Below are 25,116 nucleotides of genomic sequence, written 5' to 3'. Positions count from 1 at the left end.
TAGTTTGTGTTACAAGGGATCAAAATGATTTATTTCCGTCAAGTACGCCCTTGACGGAAATAAATCCTAAGCGTAATGAGGGATTCAAGTATTAACGCCCAAGACGAAATCATTTTGATACCGTGTGACACATAGGTACTGCTTTTCACATCAACTATGAGGAAAATTAAAAAATCTTAGTGTTGACACAAATTATTATGTTTCAAAATATTATTCAAGCTAAAAAGAGAATGCAAAAATTAACAAAAACAGTGTCCTAGAACAGAAAAGTGCCACTTTGATCTCCCCTAGCAGGGAGGAAAAGTACCACTTTGATCCCTCCTAGCGGGGAAGAAAAAGCCCTTTTCCGAATAGGTGATATGAAAAGTAAATTTGTTGCATGCCGGGCGGTTACCGTGATATCGAAATCTATCTTCATCTCTATCGCTCTGAAATCATTCGAATGCAGACAGAGGATCATCGCATTACGCGCGGTAACCTTTCAGAAGATGCGACTAATAATATTCATAATAGTCAATCTCAGACAGCATACATTTTCTGAATCAGGTCCCCAGTTATTTCATCATTCTCGTGCTGGGTTTCTATCTGCTGTTGGCGTACTCGACGCAGGCGGTGGAGGATGACATGCCTCGGCCCGTGATGGATGCTGACCTCAATAGAGAAGTGAGTTTACTTGCATAAAGTGTAAAGGTTCAATATTCAAGAGCAAAGGGTAGGGGCCATCACAAGGCCTTGTGATGCAGTCACAGTCACAGCCAATGCAGATTCGACCTTGGCGTCTGCATTTGGGCCACCTGGAATGGAGGATCGTCAGGAACTTCTTGACGATTGTGCTTGTTGGTGCGCTTATCGCGCATTATTTTGGATTTAACACTCACCTAATGTTTTGTATACAATTCTTTAGAAAATATATCCATATTCTATGCTCGTAATCTATTTATAATGCTATTTATAGGCGAAAATGGAACTAAACTGTATGAAAATTGGTCTAACTTAATGTGTGTGAGATTTAGCTTCAGAAAGATCGCAATTAACAACAGAATACTTAAATTTGTATACCTACAATACTATATTTTTAGTTTGCATTGTGTTAAACTATCTTAATGTTAACAGAACAGAATAGCGTTCAGCGAAGAGATGGCTCTGCAGTACCTGTACACAATAATGGGGGATAAGCCCCGCGTGGCCGGCACCGAGTACCACCTGCACCAGACCGAGGTGGTACGCGACCTGCTGCTCAACGTCACCAGGAACGCCACGCTCCCGGTCACGGTGGTGTGGCAGACGGGTACTGGTGAGTCACCGTTTTGTAGTTTGTACCGTTGTATTGTATGCATTCTTCGAAGGAAGGAGAGGTAGTATATTAAAACCTGCCTAATTAATACTAATACTACATATCAGGTACGTTCAATACGATTTCCCACATTTAACACTGGTCCTTGTAAGTGATTTCCATTCATTTTTTCACGGTTAAAACGCTTTCCCGCATATGGCGTGTTTTCTTAAGCTTATTTTATTTTGTGGGCAAGTCATTGTGAGAACAAGGAACGAAAATAACTATGATGCGCCCCCAATATGCCACGCAATATTTTTTTAGCGATACATATTAATTTATATACCTTTTGACTTCTCATGAAAAAAAAAATGTCTACCATGTGGCATGGTTTGATCTGTTAGGTCGAATCCTAAACTTCAATGTGCACTAAGTACTAGTACAGACATTTTTTTTTCTGTTTTTATTCCAGGTGCCTTCAAATTAGACCACGAGATACCTTATTTGGGGTGGTACTACAACGCGTCCAACATCGCCGCGTTGTTAGAGGGCGATAGCGGGGTGCGAGCGAACGGCGAGCTCGGCACCACCCTGCTGCTCAACTGCCATTACGACTCTGTGCCTTTTGCGCTGGGTAAGTAGGTCTATTCTGTGTGGCACGATGGAGATCAGAGAATAAGTTACGTTTTAATAGATGCATGTATAAGATTAGGTGGGGTAAGAGAAACACCGGGGCAAGATAACCACTTGTAGGGAATCAACATACTGGTTCTCTTGTCCCGAGCAAAATAAACTGTTTCTATTATCCCACCTGACCTCATATCATTTTAAACACTTCGCCTCGCCGGTTTACTTAACCACGTCTGCCTGCCTGTTTAAGATTATGTTTAGGTATGTCACGATTGATTTTATTTACTGAAATTTATTTTAGGTACTGATTTCTGTGACTGATTAGTGTTCCGTTTTTGCAGGGGCTTCCGACAACGTAGCTTTCTGCGCGATTCTGGCGGAGATTCTACACCGGCTGGCGCAGAGAACCACCAAGTTTAAACACAATCTCATCTTCCTATTCAACGGTGCAGAGGAGAATGCTCTCCAGGTATACACATACAACCAAGACATACCTGGAAAGTAGTATTAGATTAGTAAATTTCAAAGTAAAGGTCTCGTAAATAAATAATTTCTAAGTGACTTGACGGGAAGACTTACGTTACGTGTGCATTGTAAACGAAGTGATTCCATGCCATGCATGCATTCCGTGGCCTTTTGAAAATTCCTCCCATGCCATTTCATTTAAATTTTTTTTTCAAACAAGGTTTTAGTTTGTAGATGGCAAGAAGCGGGCTCTCTTTCTTAATAAAAGATATAATGATTTTCAACCTTTACCAAGAAGAATAAGATCGATTTTTGTGTGTTATAGGGCTCGCACGCGTTTCTGCAGCACCCGTGGGCGCGGAACATCACCGCCGTCGTCAACTTGGACGCGGCCGGCATGAACGGGAAAGCAAACGTCTTCCAAGTATGTAATTACAATATTAATTACTTACGTCTCCTTTTACCAGAGGACAGCTGTAGACTTAAGTACTGATTTCTATCACACTCTTCTGAAAGGCAAAGAATGACTGCGAGGATCAGTGCATCCACATGGTACCTGGCTTCTAAGTTTTAAATTACAGTGCAAACCGTCAAGGAAGTTTGCAATACTTTCGGGTAGACTAGTGGCTCCGTGACCTGTAGACCTCGCAATAAGCTTAAAAAAACTTCGTTGATTAATTACTACAGCAAACTCACAATGGTCTTAAGTGCCATCATAGTGCCATAGAGCCTACTGGCGCTTAAGTCCTGCAAACTGTATTGTTATTATATTTTAATGTTTATTGTAGACATTAGACACCCGGCTTGTCCGCGCATACGCCAAGTCCACCAACCGGCCTTCAGCTCAGTCGTTCGGAGAGTTTCTGTTCGGGTCCGGGCTCGTGCCTTCCGACACCGACTTCAGGGTATGGCGGGACTACGGACAGTTCTACGGTAAGGATGGGGATAGTCATCACTGGCATCCCTCTTTTTGGGGTTATATTATAATACTAGTATTATACTAGCATTATATACCTACTAATACATGCTAGCATAAGAAAAATAAAGCTAGCAGTATGACTATGCCTAAGCTCCACTGATAAGCAACACTTGCCAAACTATAATATGGCATACAGTAGGCGAGATTCCGTTTAACATTAGAAAACCATATAACAGCGAAATGTGCAGTTATAAAATACAATTGCGACATTAATAGCGGTATCTGGAATAATTAGCCAGCATGGGGCGCCAACGAATTTTTTTTTCGTCTGTCTCTTACGGCTTGCACCATTCACTTACCCTGGCGCTTGTGTTAAAGGCTTTATTTGATTAGTATCTGTTGGCAGGTATCGACATCGCGTTCACGAAATGGGGCAACGTGTATCACACGCGCAACGACAACCCCACCAACCTGCAGCCCGGCGTGCTGCAGGCAGCCGGGGACATGCTCCTCAACCTCGCCACCATCATGGCCGACATGCCTGAACTTGACGAAAAGGTAAACATCCCCTTATTCATAAACGTTTACTAAAGTTGACAAGCCGATAATAATCGTTTGTCCCTTTCCGACGTATTGGTATGATGGAAAGGAACAAACGATTATTATCGGCTTGTCAACTTTAGTAAACGTTTATGAATAAGGGGGCTACACCTTAAATAATCGAAGGAAATGAATGTCGAAATGTCGTATTTTGTTATTTTTAATGACGCGTTACGCCTGTAGTTAGAAAACATTTATTCTCCATGTTAATAAATTTTATTGCAACTTTTACCAACTATAGTTCGTTTTTTTTAGCATTAGAAATAAGGTAAACAATCTTGATGTGTCTTTTAATTGAAAAACACATTTTAAAAATAAGTTACGGCAAATATGTTACAATTATGAATCTAATACGATCTTTTATATTCTTCTGCTTTCATAAGTAATAGTTACTGATTTTTAAAACGCGTTTTTAAATTAAAAGACATGCCTAGATCGCTTACCTTCTTTCAAGATCTTTCTAATGCTAAAAAAAAACGAACTATAGATGGCGCTTTATTTTGTTTTGTGGTAACTGACTCGTCAAATGTCAACTTTTGACAACCTGGGGCCGATTACATAAAAACTTTTAACTAATATATAGCAGAAGTCTCTTTCTAATCAAAGGAATTGGAAAGAGATTTCCGCTAATATTATTAGTTACAAGTTGTTATACGTTCGGACCCAGAGTTACCGCATTATGCACGGGGTCCTACAGTGACATGTATTTAGTTATTATAAGCACGAATCTTTCTTGGAAGTAAGAAAAGTAAGAATTGTTATTACAGTCGCCTTTTTGTAATCATGTTGTATTGCAATTGTTAGTGATTTAATTGAATGATGACAGGCGGAGCCGACCACTATGGTGTACTACGACTACCTGAACAGCTTTTTGATCGCGTACCCGCTGTGGGCGGCGTACTTAGTGGACGCGCTGTTCGCCGTGGTGGCGCTCATAAGTGTGGGCTACTTCGTGTTCATCGTTGGCGTGCGTGAGTATAATAATATTATACCTGTCTTACTAGTCTTACTACATACTACCATCTACCCTATGTAAGCAGCAGCATTTTGGTCTATCCGTACAAACGTGTTGTTTTCGGGTAGATAATGCTTCTTTTATTAAGATTTAAGGATTTAAGCTAAGAATTATCATACAAAGTCTAAGATGAAATGGTGAAGATAAATTTGTCTTAACTTGTCAGATCTATAAATCCAAACCGTTGACCAGTTTTAGGGTTCCGTACCCAAAGGGTAAAACGGGACCCTATTACTAAGACTCCGCTGTCCGTCCGTCCGTCCGTCCGTCCGTCCGTCTGTCACCAGGCTGTATCTCACGAACCGTGATAGTTAGACAGTTGAAATTTTCACAGATGATGTATTTCTGTTGCCGCTATAACAACAAATACTAAAAACAATAAATTAAAGATTTAAGTGGGGCTCCCATACAACAAACGTGATTTTTGTCCGAAGTTAGGCAACGTCGGGCGGGGTCAGTACTTGGATGGGTGACCGTTTTTATAGATAATGGTACGGAACCCTTCGTGTGCGAGTCCGACTCGCACTTGGCCGGTTTTTTCTTTCCTTTTCGTTTTTCGATACTCCAATCTGTGATTTTTTTTAAAGTTTGTAATATTCTCTAACTTTTACTCTTATTTTTGTGAAACAAAGTATAATTGATGACATTGCAGGCAAGTCTACGTTCCGCGGCTTAGCTTGGGCGGTGCTGGGCCGCTTGGTGTGCACGCTGGCCGCATTCGGCGTGGGGCTCGTGTTTGTGCTCATCATGAGCGGCACCACCACGCAGCTCAGGTACTGATATACTAGCGTCGTATACGATGTGTCCCGACTGTTTTATTCAATTTTGCATTGTATTGCAGTGCTGACCGAGTAAGTTGACGAAAGCCCAGAAGTTGGCATCATCACACGAATTTGCTTTTATACACGAATTTTCTAACTACTTGCTGCATTTGCCGGATTCTGATGTAAATACGTTGCCTGTCACAATTTTTAAAGACCGCGTACGTATTTTATATGGGATGGTCGTAAAAGGGGAAATTAAAGCAAGGAAGTAATACAAAATCGTCGGTCCGGAGAAGTTAACATTGCGTGTTGACTATAGACACGCGAGAACTAAATATCTTTTCACACAAATAGAATGTAATCATGAATCTTCAATTAAATTTTTGCAGATATCTGTCTCATCAGTGGATAACCGTCCCGATCTACTGGATACCCTATGTCCTGGTTGCCATGATTACATCCCAACTCTATGACGCTTGGAGTAGCAAAAAGGTTCGTACTTTAAAGGCCACGAACTTCCTATTTTTTTTTCTAAAAAGCCAGGTCGCTTATTGACGCTGTTTTTCGTGTCAACGATAAAATGTCTGCTCGATCATATCTAAAATACGAAGAACTTTAACAATTCAAAGGAGCGTCATGCACTTCTGTAAAATCATTTGACTTAATCAAAGAATACCATGTATTACAGTGTAGTGTACATAAGTAAGAGTACCTATATATCGTATCTAGGATCCAAGCAGATTAATTGATGAAAATGAAACTGTTCCAGTCGGGACTTAACCGGTCGTTCCGCGCGCTGGAAGCTTCAGCGGCGACACGTTTCATTCTCGCCGTGTTACTCCTCATCATGACATGCATCCCCTCGCTGACGACCATGCGATACATATTCGCGGTGCCGCTGTTCCTCATGTCTGTCTTCTCCGTGATCCCTATCATGCTGGTGCGGTATCTGCGAGTACCGGGTAAGTGTCATATTTGTATCTCCAATCAGTAATTTTAACACTAGTGCGCCGCGATAGTATCGCGCGCGCGAGATAGACTACCCTTCCTTTTCTAACTCGTGTTAAGCTTGTCCAAACCGGTCGTTATACGCGCGCTTCAGGCTTTAGTTGCAATGCTATTCATACTCGCCAATGGCGAGTCGGAGTCGCTGTACCTATTGTGTGTAATGTGCGCTAAGCGCAAGAAGGCTATCCGTCTGCCCGCGTCCTTGTCCGCTATCTGTAGATGTCTGGTGTTTATCTCCAGTTACCAACGATCGTTTATTGTTAAATATTGCGCCGAAAGCTACAACCTCACCTATGAATTGACCTATCCATCCTATCTACTCGTATCCTCCTATCTATTCAATCACATTGAATCGGTGGCTAACAAACGAAATTTAGGTAGTATGCCGGGTGCGTCTCGAGCCCGGGTGTTCTCCGCAACAAGTCCAAGGTCTTCCGTATCCTTTATTGTACGTACCCTGTTCAGGAACCATGCACCGTCATTAATGATGATGACCAAATACTAATTAAAGGAGGACATAATTTTAATTTAACTTTGTTGCATGCAGCATGGCAGCAGCTGTTCGTGGAAATGCTGGTGTCTGTCCCGGTGCTGATGTTCTTGTTCGCGCTGTGCCTGCGCATCAACTCGCTGATGCTGCCGGTGATGGGCCGCAGCGCCAGCAACTCCCCTGACTTCCTCGTGGGGTTGCTGAATCTTGGGTTGGCAGCACTGGTCACCAGCGCGGTGGTAAGCGATCACTGTTCTAGGGAATGTTCACTGTTCTGCTGGTGTCCGTTCCGGTGCTGATGTTCTTGTTCACGCTGTGCCTGCTGCCTGCGCATCAACTCGCTGATGCTGCCCGTGATGGGCCGCAGAGCCAGCAACTCCCCTGACTTCATCGTTGGGCTGCTGAATCTTGGGTTGGCAGCACTCGTCACCAGCGCTGTGGTAAGCGATCACTGTTCTGCGGAATGTTCACCGTTCTGCTGATGTCCGTTCCGGTGCTGATGTTCTTGTTCACGCTGTGCCTGCGCATTAACTCGCTGATGCTGCCGGTGATGGGCCGCGGCGCCAGCAACTCCCCTGACTTCCTCGTGGGGCTGCTGAACCTTGGGTTGGCAGCACTGGTCACCAGCGCTGTGGTAAGCGATCACTGTTCTACGGAATGTTCACCGTTCTGCTGGTGTCCGTTCCGGTGCTGATGTTCTTGTTCACGCTGTGCCTGCGCATTAACTCGCTGATGCTGCCGGTGATGGGCCGCAGCGCCAGCAACTCCCCTGACGGAAGTCAGGAATCCACGAGGAATCGTGGTGCTGCTGAATCTTGGGCTGGCAGCACTCGGCAGCGCGGTCGTAAGCGATCACTGTTCTACGGAAAGTTCGCTGTTCTGCTGGTGTCCGTTCCGGTGATGATGATCTAATTCGCGATGTGCCTGCGTAATACTCGCCGCAGCGCCAGCAACTCCTCTGATTTCCTCGTGGGGCTACTCAACGTGGGCCTGGCGGCACTCGTCACCATCCCTGTGGTATGTAAGACTAAGCTATCTTTCTTACATGCGGCTTTCATTTATGCCTCATTAAGACGGATCAAGAACATCCATTCGATTATCGTTACATTACGGTAGCTATTTGGTCGATCGACTGAATTCATTGTACTCTGTAGTTAGCAATGTATCGAATATTACATGCAAGTTCCTCATCCGTCTAAATGGGGCGTTGGTTTCGTTACCACTTAACTTTCATTTTGTCACATTGAGATAGACTGTGAAAGTTAGAAGTGATTTTACTTCTAACTTTCACAGTCTAACTTGCTGTAATTTTATGGTTTTCATCAGCGGTTCCACTAGACTAGAGCTTACATAGTTTCCGAGAGCAAAGAATTACATTTTGTAACCTAAATCTGCTAATTTATAGGTTATAAAATGTACTAAGAACACATGTGAGAAAAGAATAATTAATTAAGTATATCAATTATGTATATGTGTAAATGTTTTTTTTACAATGATGAATTTTTGAAATTACGAAATCGTCGGTACTCGTATTGCTATTAATTTTAACAGTTATATAACATAATATATAGCATATCTAAAATGATATAAAATTGTGTGATAAAAAAGCATAATACTTCTGATGTTTTGTATGCTCTTATCATTTGAACCCGTTACCATGAGTATACCCGTATTTGTTCTTTTGTTGTTCTATATCTGTTAACAAAATTAGGAGGAAGTAAATATGTTTCGACACTTTCGACAAGGCAGCCACAGCCCGGCTTGCTCAGTCGGTAGAGCATGAAACTCTTAATCTCAGGGTCGTGGGTTCGAGCCCCACGTTGGGCGCAAATGCATTTTTGTTTTTATCTGATGTTTTTTAATTTTTTCAATGTTTTGGCATACATAGAAATGCATTGTTTAATTTTGTTTATAAAAGATACAACGCCATTGAGGTCAGATGCAAAACTCATTTATTTCCAAACTACCTTCAGCTGTCATTACAATTCAATCCTGCAAGTACCCATCTGAATACATAACATACCTTTCCACCATAATCAACAAGTCTAAATCAACACATTATTCATTACAAAATAGTTATACAATCAATAATCATTGGGAATTCCTATGATGTCGGGCCATAACTCTGGTGGTGGAATCTCAATAGGAGGATCTTCTTCAGCTGAAGACTGAGACCCAAATTCAAGCTGTCACAAGTAGGAGCTTCCATCGGCTGTCTCAGTGCTCGAGCTATAATTTGATCAGCGTGGCGACGATGCAGCTCTCCATCTTCCGTTCTTACCACATAAGTGCTGGGTCCCTCTATTGTCTCAACCTCGCCCTTTGCCCACTTAGTTCCTGGCGTGTACATTCGCACGAGCACCGGTTGATGCAGACGGAAGGCGCGGGCGCTCGGCCTTTGCGCTGCCTGTTCCAGCTGTTGTTCGGCACGGCTCGGCGTGCTCTCTGGGTGTAAACTTGATATGGCTGTTCTGTACTTGCGTCCGTTAAGCATTTCCGCCGGTGTTTTATTAGTAGAGCTGTTAGGGACGGTGCGCAAAGCGTATAAAGCTTTTGCCAGTTTTTCACTCCAAGCCATGTTTGTAGCTGCCATTTTCTTCAATTTGTTTTTAAATCTTTGCACAGCCCTTTCTATCTGCCCATTCGAAGCTGGGTGGTAGGGCGGAGTGAATATGTGTCTGATATGGTTCCTCCTTAAAAATAAATTGAAGTCCTCAGACGTAAATGTCCTGCCGTTATCCGACACCAAGAGATCCGGCAAGCCTTGTGAGGCGAAAATGCGTCTCAAAATAGTAATTATGGAATCTGCGCTCATAGATGGAACAATTTCTGCCTCTATCCACTTGCTGTAAGAATCGATTAATAGCAAGAAGGTTTTTCCCTGGAATGGACCAGCAAAATCGATGTGGACTCGACTCCAAGGTTTTTCAGGCATGACCCATATTTGCGGATCTTTAGGTGGGTTGTTCCTCACAGACTGGCAATCCTCGCACTCAGCCACGACCTTTTCGATTTCCTTGTCCATGCCGGCCCACCAAAGATACCCTCTAGCGTATGCCTTTGTCTGTACAATCCCAGTATGTGGAGCATGTAGCAATTTAAGTACCTTTTGGTGAAGCGAAGTAGGTATGATGACTCTGTTACACCACAATAAACAATTTTTATTGTGTGAAAGAGCATCTCTGCGGATCCAATATGGTTGCATTTCAGGATCTGTATTGGAGCGCGGCCACCCATGGAGTACGTTAAACAACACCTTCTGTAGCATCTGATCTTTCATGGTTTCTTCAGCAATAGCTTTTACATCCAGGTTCCATCCCAGTGGTTGCTCTTCTAGCAAAAGTACCAGACAGTCTATATTTGGGTTCACCGAAGACGTCTCCGGTTCTGTCCACCTGCTTAAAGCGTCCGCATTTCCAATCAATTTGCCTGGTCGATATTTGATAGAATAACTGTATCCGTTAAGTTTTAGCGACCACCGTAACATTCTAGGCGATATTTGGTCAGGAATTGGTTTCTCCGGGTTGAACAGACCAACTAAGGGTTTATGGTCGGTGATGATGCAAAATTTCCGTCCGGCCAGAAATTGATGATACTTAGTTAGCCCGAACATTATCGCGAGCGCTTCTTTGTCGATCTGCCCGTAGCGTATCTCGTGTGGTTGTAGTGTCCGCGACGCCATCATCACCGGCCGTTCGGATCCATCTTCCATAATGTGAACCAACACGGCTCCCAAACCATAATCTGACGAGTCACAGATCAGTAACAAATCTTTATTTAGGTCATATCCGACCAACGTACAATCCGATGACAAAAGATTCTTAGCTTTATTAAACACAGCTTGTTCCTTATCACCCCAAGTCCACGGTGATTTCGCTTCCAGCAACCGGTACAATGGTTCAAGTAATGTAGCTTTGTCGGGTAAGAATTTCTCGTAGTACGTGTATAGTCCTAAAAATGCTCTTAATGTCTCTTTGTTTGTGGGCGCTGGTTTACCCTGAATCTCTTCTACTTTCTCCGGAGTCGGATGGAGCCCTTCGGCGTCCAGCATATGGCCCAAAAAGGTAATACCCCGTGAAGCAAAGACGCATTTATTAACGTTTAGTCGAAAACCCAGATCTTGAAGTTTTTTCAGTACTGCATTCAACCTCTGGTTATGTTCTTCCATATTTCTCCCTGTGATGGCTACATCGTCCAGGAGACACGCGACTCCTTCCATATCTGCCAGGGTGGTAGACATGAGCCTTTGGAAGATACCAGGCGCAGCGCTCACTCCGTAAGCCAAACGATTCACCTTCATTAGTCCGATGGGTGTATTTAGTGTTAGCAGCGTCGCGGTATCATCGTCAACCTTGAGCTGAGTGTACGCCTGCTTCAAGTCCAGTTTGCTAAATATACTTCCCCCGCTAAGCTTCACGAATGCCTCTGTCGATGTAGGGAGCGGGTATGTGTCAACATCTATTGATGCGTTAACCGTAGAACGATAGTCTCCACAGATACGCAAAGATCCGTTATCTTTCTTAACAATTCTTAAGGGAGTAGCCCACTTTGAATATTTGACTGGTGTTAATACGCCATCCTTAATCATTTGACGCAGCTCATCGTCCACTTGTTGTTTTAGTGGGAATGGTACAGGGCGCGCTTTCATGAATCGTGGCGCGGTCCCGGGTCGCACGTGCAGTGACACTGGTGGTCCCGTGTACTCTCCTAAACCCTCCATAAACAAATCTGGATATTTATTCTTCCATTCAGCTACTTCCTCTTCTGACCAGCCCACGCCATCCACTTGCAGCCCCAACTGCTTAAACCAGTTCCTACCGAGCAAGCTCGATCCGCGGCCGGCGACCACCAACAGTTCACACTGGGCTTCTTTGTCGCCTAAAACCACTCGTACGTGTACCAACCCTAAGATTCTTAAAGGGGCACGGCTCCACGTAACTAGTTTCACATTTGTGGTATTTAATGGGGGTGGGTTGGACCACAACTTTTTAAATGTCTCCTCAGATATTATAGACCTTGAAGCTCCGGAATCTATTTCCATTAATAATTTGGCACCATTAAGATGCACATTTGCTGTAATCGGTTCACAGTAATCTTCAGCGCAGACATAGATCCCATTCATCATGTCTTCCTGGTCCGAGTTGGAGTCACATGAACACTTGTCTTCGGTCACATGGACCTTACCTTGTTTCTTATTGCAGGCCGAAGCAATATGTCCATGTCGCTTGCAATAATAACACTGAGCCTTACTGAAAGGGCACCGCTCATTCGGTTTATGTACCCGGGCACAATGTTTGCAATTCACTGATTGTATTTTATCAATTTCCATCTGGTCACTTTCGTTATGTGGAGTTTGCTTAGATGTACTAGCACGCGCTTCAGGATACAAGTCTGGGAACGTCGCCTGGTAGTTAAGACAATACTGAACGGCCCCCGTATACGTGAGGTCCTTGGTCTTCAACAATTCGCGGCGCAGGCGCTCGTCACGCACCCCAAGTACTAGTCTATCTCTCAACTGTCGCTTAAGATCGGCAAAGTTACATTTAGCACCGAGCAAACTTATCGCGCCGATAAACTCTTGCACGCTCTCTTGTTGTAGTTGTACGCGTTTATGAAACTTCCCCGCTTGTAAAATTTCATTTACTTCCGGCTCAAAAAACTGGTCCAAAACACGGATAATGTCCTCAAATGCAACATTAGTTGGCCTCAGCGGGACCAGAAGTGATGCAATGAGTGAATAAGTGTCTTTGCCACACTGGGACAGAAACAACGAGCGCGCCCGAGTCGGGTCCAGCGCCACGCCCGCCACGTCCAATGCACATAGTAATTGGTCCTTATAATCACACCACTTGTCCGTTTTTGGGTTAAATTGTCCAAGAAGCACCACATTAGAAAGATTACTGTTCATTTTGCGCACAAATTACATTAATTTACCGTAGTCGCCAATAAAAGATACAACGCCATTGAGGTCAGAAGCAAAACTCATTTATTTCCAAACTACCTTCAGCTGTCATTACAATTCAATCCTGCAAGTACCCATCTGAATACATAACAGTTTATGATGAATACAATTCCTAGTCTTGCATACATTTTAACCGACTTCAAGATTTTACAAGGAAGTTCTCAATTCGGTTCTATATTTCTGATATTGTTAATTTCCAAACTAAGATTTCGTGAGGTTGTACGAAGTAGATATTGTAGATCACTATTACCTGCCACCAATTATCCATTATCATCAAAGCCTCCGTGGGGGCTCCGCAAGAAAAAGCGAAAGAAATCAATAACCAGCTCTCCTGTATCTCTGGTCCACAGTTAATTTGTACAACGAAATTTTTTAATTTGGGGCTCCGCCAAATATTTTACTTTCAAAAAAGGTTCCGTCGCCAAAAAAAGGTAGCGAACAGCTGCATTATCCCCCTGTCATTATTGCAGTTTTGAAATTGGAACCTTCTGTTATTCCATTTTAATTCAAATTTCGATTTGGATTAAATCCTTTATAAAGGCCTCAGGCACTCAGGAGGATATTCTCTCCTAAGCATATCACACTGATTGCAGTCGGGCATCGAGCTGCTGTTCTCCAGGAAGCGACTGTGGCTGCCAACGGCAGTGGCAGGTCTGGCGGCGCTCGTCATCATGTTCCTGCCTTTGGAGCCCTACGACGCCGCGGGCACCGGCCTGCAGCGGCACTACTGGTTTGTGAGTAGCTTCCCTATATCTAGATAACTTTGCATGTCGCTTTGTCGCTTTAAGAAATGGGGACGATGACTTTCGAGGCTAGATGTTCTATTAGAGAATATGACGCCACAGTGAAAGCCAAGACGCTGGTTCAAATCCTCCTCGGATACCGGGGTGGCTATGTTTCCAACCACTGGCGATGTCTTCAGTCCATCTCGGTAACTTCTTTCCAATATTCTTACACCTTACCACGGTCCAAGCCTCCGAGGCCATCATATCTTTTAGGTATCGTATTTATTAGGTAAACCATACGGGGATTTAGTTCGAAACGTATAATTAAGTAAAATTTATATTGCTATTAAATTTTCTCATCACGCCGTTTTCCACTTTCAGCACACAGAAATAATAAATCACACGGTTACCCCGCCGACCAGTATCTCTGGCGTTACGGTGACGAAGATTGACCCCTACACCATCTCTCGGACGCGGAGGGCACTGGCTGACTCCGGCCTCAACTACACAGGTACACCGTTATAAATACACCGATACAATCCCACGTGAACGCCGCGACCAGTATGTAAGAGGTTACGGTGACGAAGATTGACTCCTATACAACTCCTGTAGTATCGCGTGGGTGCAGCGCGCCCTGGCGGACTCCAGCCTCAACCACATGTTTACCTCCACAATTATAAATACACATGTTGCCACACCTTATTGATTATAATCGATGCAATTATTGACTCTTTCTATCTAGCGCCAGCAGGTTTAAAAGTGACGTTTGTTATATCATGTCGACACATAATGTGTCCTTCATAGGCAGCGATAAATTTTAACCAAACAGTTAAACTGACAGCTACTTATCATCCCATAGAGAACATGCTGTATGTATAGATCTCGTTATTAAAATACGAATGTATATTTATTCCAGTTTACAAATAGTTAAGTATCTATTGTCGAACTTACAAGTAAGTTTACTCTCACGTATTTGAAACTTAAAGGAAATCCCATTCTCTATCGTTGCACTTTTTACCCAGTGTTCAAATCATTATTATAAGTATTAACACGCCAATGAACAAACCCTGACTGACCTGTGACATTATGCTATCTCTTTCACTTTTGCTACGACACTAAAAGTTTGATAGAGATGGATTAACCTCCTGAGACTAAATGTACATTAAAATGTACATATTCGTTGCAATCTAATTTGAACCTTTCATGAACTAAATAAAGTTGCATTTCTTTTGTTTCATTGCTGTTTAAAACAAACGAAATTCGTTCCAATTTACTTAGAGCATAAGGTTCAAATTAAAAATTAGGAAACTTTATATGGTGGGTCTTTCGAGGTTAAGACCCCGGTCGTTTATTTTATTGACGGTTAACTGTGAGTGGTATTGAAAGCCGCCTTGGCCGATCTATCCTACAGGAAATTACGTGATTTGGATCCTTATGTTTAGGGTTTTTATACTTCACTTCGTTTAATGAGTTTTTCTCTTATTTACAGTGAAAGCTGACTTAACGGAGGACTGCGAGCAATACATTTTCTGCAATCTGCCGATGTTCAGAACCAGGTTGCCTAATTCCTAGTATGTATACATACTCAATACTTTTTTATTCGCGTATTTCATAGATAAAAGAATTTTTATTTGTGTAACTTTGGCTTGGTAAGTTTCTAATAAAATTGTTGTTATGACACTGTTATCTCGCTAAAGGCTGGGGCCTTGTACTGGGGTACACAGTGGTGAAGGATGGGCCATGCCACGCCATCGCCATTGTGTACAGGGGGCAATGGTATACAATGACGGACGACTGGCCGTCAGTTGTCAGCCGTGGTGGGCAATCGGGAAGTTGTCGGTTTTTTGGGACACACCAAAGGAATCGTGGCGTACCGTGGCCTATGGTGTTCACACAGTCGCCATTTTTTGTTTAGTTTATCACTGACAGCTTGAATTCTTGACCATTTGATTAAATGTTGATAGCCCAAAATGTCATTATCGTGGAATAATGAAGAAACTTTTCAGTTTATAGATTTATATCAATCAGAGACCCGCTGTTGTGTATATTGTATGTATATGCATGTATATGTATATGCACCATCCAGGCCTTTAACATCTTGACAGATGATTTATGCAGCGTCTGTAAGCGAGGAACAACGTCTCTCGTGGCTACAAGCCAATGCGGGACCGGCATTTGCGACCGCAATTTATGGCAGCTGAAGCAGGGAGCCATGTCGGCACCATCAGGTGGATTGTGCCTCTTTGCGCGTTTTCGGGCAAGGTCTTGGAACCATGCGTTGTCGTGAATTTCGCGACCTTTCGCGATGGTAACCCTCCATCCATCGCGATCTGACGCGAGCTCCTCCCAAGTGTCCCTATCGATATCAAAAGCGACCATGTCGCGTTTCGCGCAGTCCTTAAAACGCAGCAAGGGACGTCCAATGCGGCGCTTTTTAAATGCTATCTGGCTCAACATAATCTGCCTAGGCAAACGAGTGCTATCCATACGCTGCACATGCCCAAGCCACCGCAAGCGCCTCTGTTTCAGCAGGGCGGTGATGCTAGGAAGCTGTGCAATTTCCAGGACTCTCTCGTTAGTGACCCTGTCCTTCCAAGTGATGTTGAGGATACTCCGAAGACAGCGCATGTGAAAGGTGTTTAGTCGACGTTCCTGATTAGCGTACGACGTCCAGGTTTCGGCTCCGTACAAGAGCGTGCTCAGGACGCAAGTTTGATAAACAATCATCTTGGTCCTGATAGTAAGATGTTTGTTATTCCACACTCTTGTACGCAGCCTGCCGAACGTCGTGGCCGCCCTGCCGATGCGAAGGTCAACCTCACTGTCGATGGAGAGGTTGCTCGACACGGTGGACCCTAAGTAACAGAACTTGTCGACCACCTCTAAGGGTACAGTCTCCAGGAGGATGGATGGTTGGAAAGTGTACCCTTGCGCTAAAATTACGGTCTTCTTCGTATTGATAGACATGGAGAACAGGGAACACGCGTAGGCAAGTTTGTCTATCAGATTTTGGAGCTCGTGGGGTGTTTCAGCTACGAAGGCGAAATATCTACGTGATATAGGCCTACAGTTGCGCATTGCAAATCATGGACCATCCTTGTGTACTGGAGCCTTAAAGTAGTATCCCGAATTAGACAGACTGACACCAGTTCGGAAAATATTGACTTGATTTTTTTTGTGTCATAATTTCAAGTGCCATTGTGGTGGTAAGTAAGATTAACTCCTCGTTAGAGTGACGTCTCGAAAATTTTCATGTAAAAAAAAACAGAACTTCGTACGAAGATTATGAACTCTGTTTTTTCCCTAATTGTTAATCTTGTTGTATTGATCTTACATTCTAACAAAAGTAAGGAGTCTATACAAACAGAGCCATTGAACTTTAAACCTTATTTCCAGCGCGGAAGCCCTGTTCATCGAAATGCCGCCGCCTACAGCGTTCGCCACGATGCCCAGCTTACGGCTCGAAAGCAGGCTGTGCTCTGGCACTAACTGCACGCTTCACTTCGCTTTCGACGGTGAGTCACCGTGACATACGATATAGAACCTTATCTTAAGCGCACAAGGTTCACCGACTGCTTCCGCTACGTCTGAACACTTATTTTTAATGGTTAGACCACGGTTAGACAATCCATTCCATTCATAACGTTACGTCCTCATTTACGCTCATGGTTCATAATAACACTGCCGACGGCATTTTAAAGACTACATTGATATCATAGAATTACTGATTTAAATTCGTCGGCGAGTACCGTACCGTTTGTGGACGCTAGTTTATGTAATCTCAGACTGTACTGTTAATTATTGGTCTCACTGTTATAGTGAAGGGGCCCATTTCTCGAACGGTTTTAGACTAATAATATTAGTCCATGAACTGTCAGTGTCAAATCGTATGGGTTGCCATGACAACACACTAATAATAGTAGACTACGCCTTATGGGCCCTTGGTATGCTTAGGAGCAGATCAGCTCCATATATATTCAACTTAAACATTAAATTGTCATGATTGCTATGTAAATGGCAACTTTTTGACAGGAGCACACGAAAGGCTAATATAGTTCGAGAAATGGGCTTAAGAGCTATTGAGCGGGCACTAGATCATCATACGTCATTTCCTCTCGCCCATTAGAGGAACCTCGCAACAGAATGCTTTGCTTCTGTTTATATGTATAGACGTTTTTTTTTTCAGGGCCGGCACACAACACGTTGACCCTATGGCCCCGCTCCGGGTCCATCGTAGCGTGGTCGTTCGACGCGGACTGCGACCCATCCTTCATACAAAACGACCGCCCCGCGTACACGATCGTGCAGGCCTCGGCCACCTACAGCGATCCGTTCGACACGCAGTATTTCTGGATCACTTTGGAGGCAAGTTGCCTACTTCGGTTTCTTCATCGAACTGTGAAAACGCGATATGTTCTCGAGTAACGTAAACTCTTGTATTTGACATTTTGCTTATTGCTTTGGTTTCTCATCACTTTTTTATTACGAGGTTAGTTAATGTAACCGTGCTTACAAAATCATAATCCGATGTATGCATGGTTAGTAAAGTTGTTTCTATATACCTACAAAATTGCATGGCCACTCTATGAATGAATTAATTCATATTGTGTTCATGTAATTTTGCAGCTCGCTGTACTTTGTATTTCCCAATTTAAAGACAGCACCAAACTCCATAACTAAAAATTAGGGCCGTCCTGAAAAATTCCGCGTCATCAGGGTCACCCTAAATTATAGAAGTTTACATTAAACGGGTCCCGGGTGTTGCACCATCACTTGCGCTAGTATAGCTAGATCAGACCATAATAAAAATTATAGACGTTACACATATATCGGATCGGCCAAGGCGCTCAAAAACATCCGAACATGGACTTTACCGTCTCGATAATGTTCAGATATTTGCGAACACCTTGGCCGCCCCGATATATCTGATGGCGACAGTACAACATTGTAATTTTCATATTTGACAGGTGCCGGTAGCGCAGCAGTCGCAGGCGCTGCTGGACATAGCGCAGCACGCGCACAAGAAGCAGCACCCCGAGCTGTTCACGCGCGAGTACCAACAGCTGCTCGACGCCATGCCCGACTACTTCAACATCGATAGCTCGCTCTCCATACGGAATAACTACGTCTTTTAGAGCAGACATTCTCAAAGTGGGCTCCGCGGACCCCTAGGGCTCCGCAAAGCCACAAATCAATAACCAGCTCTCCTATATCTCTGGTCCACAGTTAATTTGTCAAACGAAAATTTTTAGTTTGGGGCTCCGTCATATATTTTGTTTTCCAAAAGGGTTCCCGTCACCAAAAAAGTTTGAGAACCGCTGTTCTAGAGATATACCAGCAGCTTACCCTACTATGCATTCAAGGTCTACCGTTTAACTGAGGAGGTTGGTAAGAAGTTGGTCAGGTATTGTGAAGCTAATTTCGTCAGGTGACAACCAAAACTCACTAATTACTACCGCAAGTTAATAGCAAGTGAACCATATTAATACTATTACATAATAATAAATAAGGTTGATTTTTGTTTTATTTATTATTTTTTTGTAATAAGTGAGTTTTGGTTGTCACCTGCCTATTGTGTCATGTAAAACTGTAATATATAACAAACTAGTTTTAGTTCTAAACTCTGGTACCTTTTGCTTAAAAATCAATCCGCAACTTTTTTACCAACCGCCTGAGATAAATGGTAAAGTTATAATAGGACAGTACTTGCCGCCATCCAGCGTGGCTCACTGTCTATTTTTATACCACTTATACCTTATACCTATTGGTAGCCTGAGTACTTTTTATTTATTTAAGAAACAAACAGTCTTTTATAGTCAGTTTTTGCATTGAAACTGACTGAAGTAGCATGAGTAGCTTGACAAGTATCCGTTTCCGAAATAATACGATGGGAATGGATTATTCACTACATCTGTAAGTAGCTATTACAAATTCGACCATTTTTCGTAGAGAAATTAAGTACTTAAATAGCCGTAAGTAGTTGAACAATATGTCATCAATCGTCAACTATTTTAATTGATTTTATTACCTACTCATAATTTTTACAAATGTTGTAAAATAAAATGGGTTTGCTGTAAACGATTCTGATTTCTGAATAATTAAGTTGTTAACGAATTAAGACCGCAACGAGTCCTCGTGTGTGGCAGCTTGACTTATGAACGTTGCAGTTATTAACAAAGTTGCTCAAGTTAGACTTTTATACTCTGGTTATGTTAAGTTTATATAGTATTTTTCAAACACGAAGTAGTAAGTGGCTGGTGTCATCTCCATATAATTTTAAACTTTAAAACGCCAAATCCCGCAAAATTATATTGAGATATGATATGACATCTGTCAGCGTACCCTTCCTGTTTGAAAAATACTATAATACGATTAATAAGAGTAGAGTTGTTATGGTTTTTAGGGTTCCGTACCCAAAGGGTAAAACGGGACCCTATTACTAAGACTCCGCTGTCCGTCCGTCCGTCTGTCACCAGTGTCTGTCATCTCGTGATCTGTGATAGCTAGACAGCTGAAATTTTCACAGATGATGTATTTACGTTGCCGCTATAACAACAAATACTAAAAACAATAAAATAAAGATTTAAGTGGGGCTCCCATGCAACAAAGGTGATTTTTGACCGAAATTAAGCAACGTCGGGCGGGGTCAGTACCTACTTGGATGGGTGACCGTTTTTATAGATAATGGTACGGAACCCTTCGTGTGCGAGTCCGACTCGCACTAGGCCGGTTTTTTCTACTCCGGCTCTATTCATTCGTTCTAAATATATGTATGTATTTTATGATTACCTATAGGTACTTAATTACGTGGTATATTTCAGTATGTAATGGTATGGTCAAAAATCTGAAGACTATTTTATTCGTAGTAGTCTTTCTATTAGATTTTTTAACCAAAAGTTTTTCTATTGAGAAAGATTAAAAAAAAAGTCTTATCTAATCGTCTTTTAAGTAATGGTTTGACATGTAATACGTATTGAATGCCTTCATTATGTTATTAAAATTACGTGAATAATGCCGGAGCAGCTAAAAACGTTGAAATCGACCCATTTACATTAGAAATATTAGCTAGGGATACGCGTACAGTCAGTACGTATATGTTATTTAATATTTTTTTTCTATTTTCTGTTTCGTTGTTTGTGCATGTAATTTTGTTTACACACCGACTACTAATATAGCTGTTTACATTAAAAACTTGATTTTTATTTTCGAAAACTTTTAATACGAGGTATAATTAAATATGAATATATTCATTTGAATAAATGCGCCTACAGCTTTTATTAAAAGATACTGCCATTCATGAGAAAGACCCCCAGCAGAATTCGAAGTAGTGGCAGTAAGTATTATCAAAGTATTATTAAGTAGGTCTTCGTGGCTCAAGACTGAAAGTTGTGTAGTGGTAATCACACACACAGCACACAGGCTAGGTGTGGCTTTATCGCCATTGATACCTACTTGATAAGATAGTCTCGAAACATCCAGATTGGAATATTTATAACACTACGTTTTGGGTGTAGCAACTATGACGAAAACTGCGCTGTGGATTGATATTGTATTTTATGAAATGAAGTTTCATTACTACTTGAATAATGTCTATAAATGAACACTGCCAGGAACCCGTACTGAGCGCTCGTAACTTTGGCCCCGATGTAAGACAACCCACTAATAGGCGGGTTATCGGTATGGGTAGCCATTGATAACAAGCGGGCGCATATCGCTAGCAGGGTTGACACCATATTAATTAGCAGTGATCGTACATTTTCCAGCATTTTTGGTGCAGCAGAATGGTGTTAACGGAATTGGTATAGATAATTTCAACTAAAATGGTAAATTAAGGTTAATATTAACGTAATTAACGCTAATTAATCATTAGGGTTGAAATCGGGGGGCACGGCAGTGCCCCCGCCAAGTCGAGCGCGAAGCAAACACTGCCGTACCATCCTTTACTGGAACAATTTCGCCGCATTTTCAGGCCCCTATTTGAGAACCTCTGGATAAGACCAGAACGCAGAAATGTTCGTCATCCAGTAAGCTATAATCACATACTTAAAATCCAAAATTTCAAGTCTGTAGGACATTTAGTTCCGAAGTTAAGCGAAAGCAAAATTTCGCATTTATGACACTCACTCACTCATGATCAGAATAGAACTAGTACTTCCCATAAACTCAGAGAGCTGAAATTTGGTACAGAGTTAGGGTTTAATGGCCACATAAAGGGAAAACTATAAAAACTAGGATAATCGAAGATCTGGAGTACCTGGTGACCCTGATTAGAAAACACAAGAGCCCAACCAAACTATTAGAGATCGACATACCGCCTCTACAAAAAATATTCAACTTGGTGGGCCGCTTCATTTGATGTTAAAAATCGAAGGTCTGAAGTATCTGATGAAGAACCCTCAGCTGTATTAGAGATATGGTAATGCCCCGTTCTCCTATTGGTACATAAAAAAAATTAATCAATATGCCCACGTTTCTACAAAAAGAAGTGAAATCCCACCAAAAATATTCTGTAAAAAACTAGCCAAGTCTCGATGGAGCTGCTTGTTTATCTCTAAAAAGTAATGAAATCTAGACAAAGTCGTGCCAAGTCTAAGGTTCCTTACTGCGATTTCTTTATTATTATTATTATAGTTGTGTGACTTGGCCGTTGAAGGGTACACAAGTAGGGGTCACAAAACCGTGCGTATTTTAGAAACCCCGTTTTTCGGTTTTAGTGAAACAGCAAAACCGGGTTTCCGGTTTTTTCGATGATTTCGATTTTACGTATAATTTGTAAAATAAGCAAGTATTTTTAGGATCAATATTTTCTTCCATGGAATTTCTATTTACTTTATCTTTACCAAGACCATCCAATTCCATCAATAAAGTTTTTAACTAAGTAAGAAATCTAAAACGGAATGCCTAAGCAAAATATTATATGACTACGGTGTTGACACAGTCCTCCTTCTGGAAATACACGCCGCTGATGATGCCCAACTCGCTAAACGAGGTAAAATACCGGGATTTGATTTGGTAGCGGCATTATATCATAAACAATAATAGAACTTCGACATTACGGCCGGTCTTCTCTTACTGCCCTGGTCAACGTTATTTCAAATAACATCGATGGCAAAAACACGCCACCACGATTATTCAAATCGGCGAAACGCGGATATATGCAACATATATAAGCCTCCATCAGCTCCACGTAGCTGCTTCCTTACTTGGAACACCCGTCCCTTTACATTTGAGACTTGAATAGCCACCATACCAGCTGGGGATATAGGAAATCTGACGCCAACGGGGAGGCGATCATGGACTGGGCAGATTTCTTTTTTATTTATTTATTTAACAATATATTTACACGGCATTACAGACAAGCCAATACACCGAGAAATTAAACATTGCAACACACACAGTATACAAACACATGAAATATATAAGGAGACATTAAACATAAATGCTGGACAGCCTGTCATCCATCGTCTCGCAGAACTTCAGACATTCACGGCACACAGTCGCCCATCTCCAAGCAAACAAGTCACATGCAGGTGCCGATGTCAGGAGCGCATTGAGCAGCGTCAGCGCACGATAGAGCGGCGAATTCCTATGCGACACCGTGCGCGCCGCCGGCACTGCCAGCAGTTGACGCGCTCGCGGCCTCAAAGTGATTTTTGGCAAGTCCGGGACATACAGCCGTAAAACTCGAGCCACAAGCTCCGGGCAGTCGGACTCCCCACGCAGTATGCGACAAGCATTGGTCATCAATTTATTGTTGCGCCTTACTTCTAGGGAATTATATCCGAGGCATCCGAGTAAATATTTCGTTGAATACGTAAAAGGATAATACTTAACCAAATTTTTTTTTAATAAGAATCTTAAGAATGCCTTTTGGATCTTCTCCAGAAGTAAGGCGTAAGTGTGGATTCGTACGGGTGCCAGATGATTGACGAGGCCTCAAGCTTACTTCTGACCAATGCGCTGTAAATCATCCCTATGGCCCCAATGTCCCAGCAGTCCTTGACATTGCGGATCACAAAGCCTAGTCTCCTAAAAGAACTATCCGCGAGTGTACGAATATGCTCGTGAAAGCTCAGGCGCTCATCAAAGGTCACACCAAGATCTTTTACGGTAAAGACCCTGGCGATCACCTCAGTTCCCAACGTGTACTGCGGAAGTCGGGGGGTAGCGGAACGACTAAACGTGCACACAGAACACTTGGAAGTATTAAAAAGCAGTTTATTGGCTATACTCCAGTTTGTAACTGAGGTAATATCCTCTTGAAGAGAGACAGTATCCGCTCCACTCTTTACTCCATACACAAGCTTCAAATCGTCAGCGTATAACAAACATTGAGCATGCTTGACAACAGATTCCAGGTCATTGATCATGAGTCCAAATAAGAGCGGGCCAAGTATCGAACCCTGACTGACAGATAGGTACAACACTGTTTTAGTCGTTTCTAACAAAAGCAAAGGAACATTCAAATCAGCTCGATGGAGAAGTGACCACAACCCGGACCTAATCTTCACAACGAGAGCAATAGACGGTACCCCAGTGGCCGCCGAGCGGTACGTGCTAGCGGATTTTCCACACTCTCAACACCACCTAGTATTAGTTGTCATAGGTCTGAAAATACCGATGGTTGAGCCGCATCCTGCCTATCACCACATTGCGGAAGTTTGCTTATGCTGATGACCTGCCCCTTGTGTCACAAATGGCCAGCTTGGAAATGGAACCAATACCCTGGAAAAAGACCTGGATCTATTAGATAACTATTTCTTTCGGTGGCATTTGTGCCCCAACACTTCCAAGACCGAGGTGTCCTGCTTTCACCAGTGCAACAAACTAGCCAACAAGCAGCTGAGAGTAAAAATTCAGGGGCAATCTTCTCCGACACAACTTCCTTCCTAAATATCTCCGAAACGTCCTGGATTGAAGCCTTAACTTCAAGGAGCACCTATAAGCAGCCTATCTGCAAAACTGGGCAAATATATATAACGTCGGAGACTAAAAAGCTGTTCATTTATGCAATTAGTGCGTATAATGTAGGTAATTTTTTTTTTCATTTGATCTTCCAAATAATTAGACTATGTATATAAAACTGTAAAATCGAAAAACTCGAAATTTACGGAAATGAAAATAACAGGATGTTTGATTATGAAACTGAACAGCCCTGGCGCCCGTCTAGTGGGCGCTCGGCGTACACTATGTACCGTAAAACGGGGTCAACAGAAATCGGGGGGTGAATGGAGAAATTTTGAACTTTTTCTTTCAAAACGTACA

At 42.5% G+C, this 25,116-nt stretch overlaps 1 protein-coding gene and 1 non-coding gene across 2 annotated transcripts in view; both read left to right on the top strand.

The window, feature by feature from the left end:
- Positions 1 to 18,986, top strand: part of LOC134800990 (endoplasmic reticulum metallopeptidase 1-like) — a 38,117-nt gene extending 19,131 nt beyond the window's left edge. The window contains exons 3-20 of the mRNA XM_063773490.1: positions 547 to 663; positions 1,114 to 1,294; positions 1,746 to 1,907; positions 2,245 to 2,372; positions 2,694 to 2,792; positions 3,157 to 3,301; positions 3,694 to 3,845; positions 4,714 to 4,858; positions 5,555 to 5,675; positions 6,056 to 6,158; positions 6,436 to 6,628; positions 7,222 to 7,403; positions 13,720 to 13,860; positions 14,233 to 14,362; positions 15,341 to 15,422; positions 17,248 to 17,366; positions 18,038 to 18,216; positions 18,819 to 18,986. Coding sequence (XP_063629560.1) covers positions 547 to 663; positions 1,114 to 1,294; positions 1,746 to 1,907; positions 2,245 to 2,372; positions 2,694 to 2,792; positions 3,157 to 3,301; positions 3,694 to 3,845; positions 4,714 to 4,858; positions 5,555 to 5,675; positions 6,056 to 6,158; positions 6,436 to 6,628; positions 7,222 to 7,403; positions 13,720 to 13,860; positions 14,233 to 14,362; positions 15,341 to 15,422; positions 17,248 to 17,366; positions 18,038 to 18,216; positions 18,819 to 18,986 — 2,547 coding nt within the window. The remainder of the gene's footprint in view (positions 1 to 546; positions 664 to 1,113; positions 1,295 to 1,745; positions 1,908 to 2,244; positions 2,373 to 2,693; positions 2,793 to 3,156; positions 3,302 to 3,693; positions 3,846 to 4,713; positions 4,859 to 5,554; positions 5,676 to 6,055; positions 6,159 to 6,435; positions 6,629 to 7,221; positions 7,404 to 13,719; positions 13,861 to 14,232; positions 14,363 to 15,340; positions 15,423 to 17,247; positions 17,367 to 18,037; positions 18,217 to 18,818) is intronic.
- On the top strand, positions 8,919 to 8,991 carry Trnak-cuu (transfer RNA lysine (anticodon CUU)). Its single transcript has one exon. It is a non-coding gene; the product is annotated as a tRNA-Lys (tRNA).
- Positions 18,987 to 25,116: the final 6,130 nt, after the last annotated feature.

The sequence above is a fragment of the Cydia splendana genome, chromosome 2, assembly GCF_910591565.1.
Source record: "Cydia splendana chromosome 2, ilCydSple1.2, whole genome shotgun sequence".
NCBI classification, from domain to species: domain Eukaryota; kingdom Metazoa; phylum Arthropoda; class Insecta; order Lepidoptera; family Tortricidae; genus Cydia; species Cydia splendana.
This window is presented reverse-complemented; position numbering and strand designations above follow the sequence as displayed.